The sequence below is a fragment of the Mastigoproctus giganteus genome, chromosome 8 (assembly GCF_048544385.1).
Source record: "Mastigoproctus giganteus isolate SK-2022 chromosome 8, ASM4854438v1, whole genome shotgun sequence".
Taxonomy (NCBI): domain Eukaryota; kingdom Metazoa; phylum Arthropoda; class Arachnida; order Uropygi; family Thelyphonidae; genus Mastigoproctus; species Mastigoproctus giganteus.
This window is the reverse complement of record NC_143582.1, coordinates 56908536-56921232: the sequence shown is the minus strand read 5'-3', so window position 1 is coordinate 56921232 and position 12697 is coordinate 56908536. Positions and strand designations below refer to the sequence as shown.

Genomic DNA, 12697 nt, shown 5'->3' with positions numbered 1-12697 from the left:
GAGTCATTTTACAAGTCACAAGTGGAATAACATTTGTCACAGTAAACAACAACAGTATAATTTTCAATGTGGTTCATTGTAAACCTGCGGCATTTATTGTCCAAAATCATTAGTAGAGAACAATCTTTACAGATTGATGGGGGGGGGCATGGGCAGTCCAGTGGTTTTAATCACCATATTCTACACTGGGTGAAACAGGCCTGAGTGAAGCCTGTTATTGGTGCAAGGAATTTTTATGGACTTTTTTTTTTCATAATGTGGATGAGTTCACAGGTGAGGGATGCATGCTTTCTTCTCCCAGAAATTCAGGTTTTTCATTCAACAAATGGTGCACCAAAGAATACACACAATTGTAGATACGCATGCACAACATTGGTGGAAGTGACACAGCTTAATTTAAACATTAAGCCTTTGAAGTTTCTACTTGAAATGGAAATTCCTGTTAATTATCATTAACATAGTTATCTATTTTCTTTATTAAAATGTGAAATCTGAAGTTATTTTTAAAAACATTATCAAAATTTTTTATTTCCAAGGTTGGTTGAAATTTTTGATTTCATTTCTCTTCAATTGCACTGCTCAAAGAATGTCCCCATGTTTCAAGTTTGTTTATAGAATTGGATAACCAAGCAAAATCAGTCTTAATAAGCTTTGATAAACAACAAATGTTTTCTGACCATTCAGTGAACCAGAAAGAATTACCTTAACAGTGCCAACAATTGCAGCATCCACAGTATCTACTGTTGACAACTTTTTTTTTATAGAATAGTATAATTGCCATAATTTTTATAGAAGGTTTGGTATAAAACAATGTTGCACATATCACGTTCCTCACATTGTCAAAAAAGGCCTTGGTGGAGGAGGAAAGCCAGATTGCATAACCCAATAAACAGCTGTGTGTGTGTGTGTGTAGGCGATTTTATAAAGATCTTTTTTACACAAGAATTTACTTCATTAACTTGACCAAAATTCTTCAATTCATCATGGGTCAAGCAAATAATGTGGATCAGGTTTCGAAAAAGAAAACCTATAATGCAGAAGCTGCTTATATCATATACAGAGTTGTACTCTTTTTTTGCAGACTTTTTCTCAGTCTGGCCATAATAACTGCAAAGGTAAAAAAAAAGGTAATCTGCAGCCATTATCAATCCACTGTAGGATGGAAGCCTCCTCACCAATTTATGTTGAGAATCTGTCATGCTGATCCAGTGCAAGTTGGCAGATTGATCATATTCAGCAGTCAGGGCTTGAACCCTGGTCTACTCAAGGAGTGTGTGCTACTGCACTCCCGCTCCTGATCATTCGGCTACGGAGGCCTGCAAAGAATCATTCACAAGTCTTGCAACTGTGGAGTGATTCACATTTTCGAGAACTTTATATGTAGGCAAATACAGACAAGAAGGTTCTCCATCTAATTTCCCACATACCAAATGTGCAACAGATGGTCACAAATATCTGCTATTTCATTGGCAGACATCCAGATGCATTTTTTCCCAATATCTTCACAAATTTCATGAAGAATATCATCATAAACAGCATTAAGATAATTGTTTCAAGGTAGATTCATCTGGAATGTTTTGATTTATTTCAAAAATCATTTGAAAACTGGATTGTTTAACTTATTGAAAAGGATGTTGCTGCTTACCAAGGCAAGACAGATCCATTGAAAAGTCACTTTTCTCTTGAGGTACATGGTCTGGTTAAAAATGACTGATCTGGCACATTTTTCTTGCTTCTGTTTTTTGGCCACAGTGTGCAATGTTATTTTCATATGTTGATCAATCTGGTATTTTTTTTTTTTTTTTTTTTTTTTTTTTTTACACAGAACATTGTTTTCACAAAAAAAAAAAAAACAATACTGCCATTTGCAGTGAAATCTTTTCTGTAATTGGCAATCCATAATACCATAAGTTTAGCAGCCTATTTACAACTTTTTTTATAGCAGAACTGAAATTGTTATGTTACACATTCGGAGAATGTATTTTCTGAGTTTAACATATAAAAAAAACTGATCAAATTAATAAAATATGCTACCAATATTCCTGTTATACACACTAATGATTACAATATGCATATAATCCTAGGTCTTATAATCAGTACATGTGATTTTTTTTTTCAAACAGTAAAAAAAGGTTAACAATTTGACAACCAAGAGGACATGCAAAGTGAGAAACTTAGAAAAATAACACAGAGGTAAATTTTTCACCATTCTTAATTAACAAATCAAATCTCCATGTGTACACCATTATTTTCTAATAATCAATGTGGGACATTGTATTCTCCACAAAAGTTTTGATGAAATGTTCATTACTTCCTGACAAATTGCATCTCTCAGATCTGGAAGAGTTGAAGAGAAATCTCTGTAGACATGATGTTTCATATATGTACACAACCAAAATTCTGCTGAAGCTACATCCAGTGATCTTGCAGGCCAGGTATTGGGAAATGGCTACTGATAATTTGCTATTCTGTGAAGGTTTCTTGTAGGAGCTGTTTGACAATACTGTCAGTATAGGGCACAAGCATCATTCTGCATAAAAATAATGCTTCCATGTAAACCACTTTCATTAACCTCTGGGATAATTTTGGTCCACATTGGCTATGACTTGTTAACTGTGCATGCCTCAAAATACCTCAATTGTTAATGGTGTCAAAGAAAAATGGACAGTGTGCACCATAAATTCCCACGATACTGTAACCTTTAATGAGTGGGCTGATTCCTCAACATGCATGTGAAGGGTTTTCTTTTATCACAAATCCATCAAAATGCACTCTTCTTCCATTCACAGGATGTTGAATTCTGGACCTTGTGTAACCTTGTCAATCATCCACTATTCAAAATCACACTGGCTTTGAATTTTTACCTACTCTACTTTGAGGAATACCAGTCATTTTAGATCTATAGTGAGCACCAAATAATCTCAGAGAATTCAATTGAGCTTCTTGTTGTTGTTGCACCTCATAATCTTGTAGTTATCTGTCAGCATCATTTCTTATGATGCTGACAGATAACTACTTGTAGGTTTAGGATTTAGGTAGCCTTCTTTAAAATGCCTTACAATATTTAATACAGTTATTCTCAAAGGAGGAGGATTTGAGAATTTTTCTCTCTTTGATATGCACTAAGGGCTAAAACAACACTATTTCCCTTGTAATAAAGTTTAGTTAAAGTGCTTTACTGTTAGACATCATTTAGACATAAAATGAACTTCACCAAGCTCAGTTACTTTAGTTAGGGCTGCAGTTTCAAGCTTTTTATCTTGACAATAAAGAAAAAGACTACGATGAGCAAATATTTGAATTCTCCAATACCAGAGTCATTCCATTTTATAATGAATGTAAAAACTAATTTGTTTACTGGAGTGAATAAATTGCTTAGCCCCTGATCATCAGATTTTTAACTAATTTCTTTATTGTTTAAAAAAACTCACATATACTTATTACAGTATAAAAAAAAAATATTTTTTTTTGATAGGACCTATAATTTGAGTTATTAATTTTTAAAAGTGGGAAAGGACTTTATAACTACTTTGCATATAGTCACAGTCACTCATAAACATGTCTTGTGTAACTGAATTTTTAAATGTGAATTATTCTATATATAAAAAAAATTGTACATATATACATAAATTATAAAATAATCAACATCAGTACAATACACCTGTTAAAAAAAAAAAGAGTGTGACTAGATGAAAAATAGAAAGTGAAAAAATAAATGCGCAATTTTTAAGATATAATTTTATTGTTCTATTAACTGAAAAAAATTGTTTATCTGGAAAGGACATGATATTCATCATTCCAGACAACTGGTACTATTGTACATAAAAAAAGAAGGCAGTCCAGAGTAGTATGTAGGGTTTGCACTATATACATGCAATAGAAATCAATGTGTAAAATGCAAGTGTTACAGGCAGATGAGTGGATTCAATTTTTATCATACTGAATGATTTATTTTTCTAGTATAAAGGACACTTTTCTGTGTCCTAAACCTGCTAAAATAATGTTTAGTTGGTTTATTTTAGATAACTGAACATTAATATTAAAGGTAAATCATATATTTCAGTATGACTCTACATGTAATCATCAGTGATTAACAAAAAAAAATTATTTAATGACTACAGATGTCTACAAAAAATAAGGAATTAACATTTTATGTACTTCTTTTGTTTTATAGGATCATGATTCCAGCAAAAGTAGGACTAGCTGCAATGCTGACATCTTCAATTGTTAAATAATCTTTTCTTAATCAATAATGAAAGTATAGATACTGAGATGCATGATTTACCTTTGATGCCAATATTCAGTTAAGTTTTCCAAAGTAAACCAGTTAAACACAATGGAATGTCCTTTTCAATTGATTACCTGTATTCAAAATGTGCCCTTATAACTAAATTTATTTTTTCATAAATAAAAGGGAAATATTCATCAGTTATGAAAGGATATGATTTGATGTTGAGTTAAATTTTAATTTTTAACTGATAATATATGAATCTTTTTTGCTGGTGCATTGCTTCCTTGCACTAATACTAATTTGTTGCTAATACTAATAGGTAAACGAATGAATGTACATTATTTAATTTTGACTGTAATGGGTGTGTAATGTAAACAATTAAATAAAAAAATTTATGTGACAGATATATATTTAAGTATTTAAGTGCTAAATTAAACTTATTTATCTCTTGGAGAGATGAAATTATTTCTTTTTTTTTTTGTAGCAAAACAATGCTAAAGGCTAAACTTTTTTACCTTTTTTTTTTTTTTTTTTTGGAAAGTAATTTTTTAATGAAATTCTTTCACTGTAACAAAATTCAAATAGGACTCTTGATGAATATACTGGACATCTTATAATCTAACTTACTGAATTATTCTTAAAAAATATGCAAAATATTTGTATCAACTCTACATATGTATCCATCATAATTTGATGTGATGTGTGGAACATGGTAGTGTGTTTATTATAAAGTCTTTGGTGATTTGCCTGCTATTTTAATTATAATTGAATATTAAAAGAGTTTGTTCATCACTTCCTTATAATGTAAGAAAATGGTGACTATCTTATTTAATGTATTTTTACCTGATTTATATAGAGCATTTATTATTTAATTTTAATGTGATATATTTGCAGGTTGTAGCAAATTTGAATGCCCTGCAAACAATTCCAATACATGCTCTTGTTAATTTTTTCTTTACAATAGTAAAGTAATTATAACCAGATTTATAAACCTATATATTTCAAAAAATATATTTATTCTTTCTGAAATCTTTATGCGATTGGCTTTTCTTTTGTAAGTTACATTTTGTTAAACAAATCACTTATAAAATATTAAACACAATTTTTTCAAATGATAAAACTTTTTGAACCTATCAACAACTTTATTGAAATTTTTTAAAGAACAACAGTATTTCAATTCTTTTTTAAAATATGGTCTGATGTTGAGTTCCAAAAATTCAGAATTAAGAATGAATTATTAATGGAAGCTTACCAAATATATATATATATATATATATATATATAATTTAAAGTTAATCACCATTTTATCATTCTAACTGGTTATTTAAATTTATTTTCTGAAGGCATAAATGTTTTGAATGAGATGTGGGAAGTTAGTAATAGATCACAAATATGCAAATTAAAAATAAAAACAGTTTTAAAAATGGAAACACTGAACCATCATTCTTCTTTCATGGAAAGTTATGTGATACAGGATGAAGAATCTATTATATTGCATTTTTCTGCATTAAGTACTAAAAAATCCTACATATAGCTTTCCATTTATAAAAATGTGATTTGATGCTTTTCAGGCTAAGTTGCAAGGTATATTATTAATACTATGATATTTGTATTTACATATATTTGTTCATTTAAATATTTTGCTTTTCATAGAATTCTCAAAATGCTGCAGTTATAATGGTGGACTTATTTATTCAGAATAACAATGTCTTAATTTCACCAGTAACAATACTAATTTAGTACACTGCATTATAACACCTGGGAAAGGCTCAAGGTCAAGTAAAAGTTGTCACTTTGAGCATGGTAATCAGTAACCAAAGCTAGTTTTTATAAATTTTTGATAGATATCAAGATTTTACTTATTTTCAAAAATTTTACCACAGAAACAGCAAATGGGCTAAATAAGGTTTGTATTAATGTTAAATATCTTGAGGATGTTATCTTTTCCAAAGTTTTCGTTTGCAAAAATCTTGCTGCTTTTTTTTTTTTTTTTGCATGATTTGCCATGTATAATTTTAGAAAAGCATTGTCATTCTCATATTTTGAAGAGTTTAATAAATATAATAAAGTGATATGTTTTGTTTGACAGACAAAATAATGTTAATTTTGTAAATGGAAAAATAATTTTTAAATGTTCTAGTTTGTTACATCAAGGCACCCATACAAGGAAAGTAAAATGATGTACTTCCCTCCTGACTTTTTTTCCCTCCAGTCATGGAAGACACACCCATTTCCTGTAACCCATATTGAAATGTGGCTATTTTATGAATAGCAACTGCCAGAAAATGATCGAAATACGAGGACCAATATGAAAGTAATGCCTCCTAATTTTTTGCTCAAATGTGGCACCGTAGGTCATTTCACATGTCACTGAGTGTTCACTAGAGATCTCTAGTTTCACCATACTGAGCGCTGTGTGTCTTGTGAGTGCAGCGTGCGGTTAATTCAAATTGGTGGAAGTTACATATATGTATCAAACAAAGAGTGGTGACTGAATTTTGTACCAAGAAAGAAGTTACACCTATCAAAATCCACTCACAAACTAGGCTACAACAAGGTTTGCGTCCAGTGCATCCTGAAAATGCTGAAACATGAAGCACAAAGAATCCCGGAAAGTCATAATATCAGGGAGACTGCGTTGGACAATCACAAGAAGGCAGCTATAATGGAATGGGCACAAGGAACACAACCTAGAAAGGATAACAAGGGAGGTCCTAAGGTGGCAATAGTTGCCAGAAGAGAAAACCAGGATGCCCAAGAACTAGGTGGACTGACACTATCAAGAAGGAGCATGAATTCTGGAGATACAGAATACTACAGCTAGCAGCACAGATCTTTCTCAAAACAGTCATAATCAGTTGATTTTGAACAGGCAATCCAAACAGAAGTCAGTCTACATTATAAAAAAAACACATATTTCTTAGGTAAGCTAATATTTGCACGCATGCTATACTAATAAACAGTCCTATTGGTGTATTTTGTCAGTGAAATTTAATTTCGAGTAGTGTGGGCATCACAAAATCTCCTATTTTCTTTCTGCTTACAACTGCCTGATCTCCAGCTTTTTGAAAGTCAAAAGTTTGGAGCTATGCCATAAGTAAGGAGCTGAATACATGATGGAAAACTACAGACTGGTGAGTTGGATTTATGTGATAGATAAGGTCATGGAATCTTAAAGTGACCATGCATCAGAAGTCAGTTGCTATTCTTAGCAACTGACAAATGAAGCTGCTTTGTGCACAAGAAATGGAATTTTGAATATTCATAATATGCACACTTTAGCAGAGAAGAATCCACATTGAACACAAAACTGTACAGCACCATAAAAACTCAGTCAGCAAGCAAGTGTTATGAAACAATGAGTAACCATCTCTTTGGTACATATCTTCCTGCCAACCTGTAAGAGCATTACATTTGAAGCTCAGGCTATCTAACAGTTCTGCTTGATATGCCATTTGCACTTGGTTTGTGCACAGTGAGGTGCCATTACACTTCAGTAATGCCATTATAGTTTTTGGACATTTGGGTATTCTTGATGATAACACAAAACAGTCCAGTTGCATGGCCACCTCAAATACCAGATGTTATAACCCTATTGACTTTTCTCTGTAGGACCTCAATGGCACTCATGCGTATGGCAGAAATAAGTTGTCAAAGGAAACTATATACCATTTCAATTACCCTTCAACCCTACCATTGAGTTGGGTAGGATTTATTTAAATGTTTTTTTTTTTTTTTTTTTCTGTCCTATTTGTTTACCAAGGCTGGTTTCTGAGAAGGTGGGATCACAGTAGACGAAATTCTGCTTTATATTTTTGAGGAATTCATGTGTGCCTTTTACATTTAAGTTTTTGGTCAGGTTTTAGAATATTATATATCTTGGCAGGTTAATCAGAACATGCTGTTAGGTTTTTTTTTTTTTTATTTAACTTAAAAATTTTTGCTTGTGCAACAATTTGTAAAATAAATTGAATGCAATTCGCCCAGAGAGATGAGTTAGTCTCAGCAAGCATACAGTGTCTGTTAATGTCTTTTCCAAAATCTATTCAAAACCAAGAAAACAATGCAAAAGAAATTGACCTTTCCACCCTTTGTTTTTATACAAGTTCAATGAATTTAATACCATGTTTTGTCATGCAAAGTGAGAAACTTAGAAAAATAACACAGAGGTAAATTTTTCACCATTCTTAATTAACAAATCAAATCTCCACGTGTACACCATTATTTTCTAATAATCAATGTGGGACATTGTATTCTCCACAAAAGTTTTGATGAAATGTTCATTACTTCCTGACAAATTGCATCTCTCAGATCTGGAAGAGTTGAAGATAGTGGTTCATATTGTAACCATATTATAGTAATAACATTATGTACTTGATAATATTCACATATTGATAAAGAATCATGCATGATACAAATAATATTTTAGATACCTTGGTTATGATAACATGCTCAGGATATTCTGAATTAATTTAATAATTTTAATTATGCATTTAGGGCCATGTTAAGATGAAAGCCTGGAAGTGACCATATTGCAGGAATTCTGTGGGGGGATGGGGGTAAACTGAATATGGTATGACTGGGGAGTGTAGTGGGCACTCCCACTACACTCATGTAGTGGGGAGTGGCAACATTTTACTGTTCAGATCTGGGTACTTTCTTGCATGGCTCTGTATGCATTATCTCAGTTTTGCAAAACAAGTTATATATCTTTCTCATTCTCTCTTCTCATTCTCTCAGCTTAATGTAAATGTCAATGTAATCTTAATTATAAAAATGCTTGGGAGCAAACAAAATTAATATAATGTATGAATCTGAATCTAAATATAAAGCTGAAAATAAAAAAATAAAAAATGATTTTTTTTTTTCTTTTTTTGAATTGCACACTGATTAACTTTTTAAGTGTATCACACTGTCATTTACTGTATCACACTGTCACTATTATAAAATTACCTTTTTCTCATAATGCCAGAATGCTATTTTTATAAGAATAGGTCTAGAACCAAAGTTTATATTCTTTCTTTCTTTGTACAAGTAAGCACGTGCACACACACACACACACACACACACACACACACACACACACACACACACACACACACACACACACACACACACACACACCACAAGCACAATTTATAGTATTCTTAAAAGGGAATTTTTAAAATTCACTACCTGCACAGTTAATACAGTAATGGCTGTAAATAGTCATAAATGTAAATGCAATTATAAATAAAAACAACTTACAAATGAGAATTCTTCTCCAATTATAATTAGCAATTAGCAGTAATAAAAAAAAAAATCCAATATTAAAAAATTATTTTTTTGAGTATATAACCCACACAATGTCATTCAGAAGAGGCTGTATTTCTGAACTTTCAATAAAATTTAGATGGCAATTGCTTATTCACCTTGAATATGCCTACATTGTTTGAACCATTACCCCATCTAGTTAGTTTTTTTTAATGGACTTTGAATTTTAAAATGAGATAAACATCAAGTGTGGAATTTGTGTACAGTACCAACACCTACCTCTATGGGCACTTTATTTTCATTTATGCCATTAGCTTCATCATTCTTTTTAAGGTTTAACAAATTTTTGTTATCAGAAAGACTATCAGAAGAAGACTGTTTAAATCGGTCCATGTAGTTTTCGAATGCACTAAAGTAACTGATATAATTAAAAATAAAATGCTGATTACAGTAATTAATAAAAAATATAATATGAAAACACACTGAAGCTTTAAATAGACATATACTGTCTTTATCAACAATAAAAATTGTCATTTTGCAGTAATACTTATACTTACAGTATACTTATGCTCAAATTGTAACCTGAAAAGTTTTTGTACACATTTCAGTTACTTCTTCAATTCTGTAATCTTCTACATAGGAATAGCAGAAATGCAATGTGTCTCATTAACTGGATGAAATTGTGAATGGTTAGCTGTCTTCCAGCACTTTTCTTTTTACTTTGCTCTCCTCTAGATTTTAAGATTGGCTATTTCGGCTTAGACAAGAAAGGTAAGTAAACAAGAGAAGTAAAGATTTTCAGATCAATTTTAAGAATTCTGACGTGACAGTTGCTTGTCATAACTGATATTTAACATCAGCCAAACAGGCAATGAAAATGGCAGTTTAAAAGAGACACTTGTATAGCAAGTTGAAATGTTGGTACCAGACATCTATCACTTTATACTTAATCTCTAAACAATTAGATACATTGGATGCTTTGGAATAAAGAATTTAGCATCATAAAAATTTAATGCTATTATAAGAAATACTGCATTTATTATTCACAAATTTTTGCATTCATAGTTCAAGTTTTTTTTTTTTAAGGTACTATCTCATCTAAATACATATTAGGCTTTAACCTTTTCACAAGTGGGTTCCTGGAATTGTGGACTGGCTTCCCATATTGAGTTTGATAGGGGTAGGGTCTGTGGAATGAGTTTCTTTATGGAATTTTTGTAAAAATTAAAAGCCTTGTTTGTAAATGCTTCTTAATGGTAATTTCTTCTTTTCACTTGATTGCCTCGACATTAATGTAATATGATTGTGAAAAATGAGACCAGAATAATTTTTTTTTGAAGTAATAATATCAGCGACATCTCTTTGTGTGTCTCTTAATATCTCTTGAATACAACTTTCAGAGAATTAATTTGTAGATTATTTGAAATGACCATCAGAAATGTAAATCAACACGTTTACTCCTAAAAGGGTCTGAGGGATGTAAACAGAATTCCTCTGCTATTAAAATCTTTACAGTAATAAGCTTTTGGATAAACTGCAAGATATTTTTAATACTGAATCGTATGTGAAACTATTTTTTAAAAATGTGTACTTATCACTGGTAATTACAGTATAAATAAAATTAAGAATGTGATTAATAGTCCTAGGATATTCATAAATGCAATTTTCCAGTTAAACAATAATTCACATATTATTATATAATATACTGTTAAGATGTATTGTATTCTTAATAGCATTCTGGCTTTATGAAATCAAACAAGTTATTTTTATACTTAAGTTTCTTAAAAATGCCTTTTTATCTAATTGTATAGTAGCATTAAGCATCTCATTATGAGACACTACATTTTGAACACTTGGAAATGCCAAGCTTCTGTCACTACAGAAGCAATTTTAGGGTGAAATGATGCTTTTTTTTGATTCATAAAGAAAGTGAATTCTCTCCCTCCCATTATTTCATCTAAGGGTAAAATAAAGCCAAAAACTAGCTATTTTTTTACTGCCAACAGTTTTGCTCAAAGTTTACATTGGAGTTTGTGGCATAAATGGACAGAGTGTGACTAGAGTTCCAGTTACATTTCTATTTACGAAATTTGTCACATTTCGGAAGTACATAAATTTTTTATCTTCCTTTACTGCCATTATAGAACACTGACACTCCAGTATTGCTTTGATCCGGTTATTTTTCCAATAAAAAATACCAGTATCAATGAACATTTGAGCATTTGTATTTTTCTAGATAAGATGAGTCACAGAGTTCAACAAGTTAGTCTGTTGGTATTTGGTGCCTTGCAATGGAATTAATGTGAAATGCTATTAAAATGGTTCATTTCTCAATTGTTAATTGTGCTTGTGACTGGTTAGGTGAAAGCAGTGGCATTTAATCTTTTTTTTGTGTGTGTTTTGGAGAGTACAATAATAGCTGGTTAAACAAGGACCTCGGATAGAAGATTTGTAACTTGTACTCTGTTTAAATAACATTTGGGTCTGTCGATAAAAAGATGAGCATTGTCCAACAATTTGCTTCCTACTATACACAAGGTTATACTATCCCGTACATCCGAAGACTATACAGGCAGTTTTTGCTTGAGCACCAAATGTTTGTGTCTCCAGAGACACAGCTCAAAAAGAGAACACAAGAATGTGGCCATATTCTCTTCTGTCAGCACCCATTCCCCTGAATAAATCCTGCTGACCCGTTTCTCCTATCCAGCGGAAATCCAGCTTCCTCATTCTCTCTAGCATGAACACTCACTGAGTGTGAAACTGAAATAACTGTTAGCCCTTTTGTCCGCACATCAGTACCACTAAGTTCAGTGTCACCACGAGTGCTGCCAACAGAATTATATGTTACTGTGCTGCAAGGAGTTTGATTAGCCAGTTCTACATCACCTTGTACTTCAGTTGCTGACATTTCATGATAGAAGACTGTAGCTATAGGTGTGGGCTTCAGTGAATATAGAAACACTCCAACCATGACGAGAACGAATGACAGGAAGTAAAGCCAGTGGAACTAAAATAAAATAAGAAACAAATATTCTTTAATCAAGTATTTCTATCACTTTAAATAATCTGCATTCTATATTTCATTTATCTTTATACATATCAATCCAATATATGATATTCAGGAAGTTTAATACTAGAATAATATCACATAATCTGAATTTGGTATAGTGTGAAAATTTTTATACAGAAGTCAACTGTGATAATCTAAAA

The 12697-nt window shown here is 31.5% G+C and overlaps 1 protein-coding gene across 1 annotated transcript in view; it reads right to left on the bottom strand.

Annotated features, from left to right (window-relative positions):
- Positions 1-11846: 11846 nt before the first annotated feature.
- The window catches only part of LOC150081544 (solute carrier family 35 member F1-like), a 220133-nt gene continuing 219282 nt past the window's right edge, over positions 11847-12697 (bottom strand). The window contains exon 7 of the mRNA XM_090380242.1: positions 11847-12494. Within this exon, the coding sequence (XP_090236368.1) occupies positions 12144-12494 (351 nt within the window). The 3' untranslated portion in view covers positions 11847-12143. The remainder of the gene's footprint in view (positions 12495-12697) is intronic.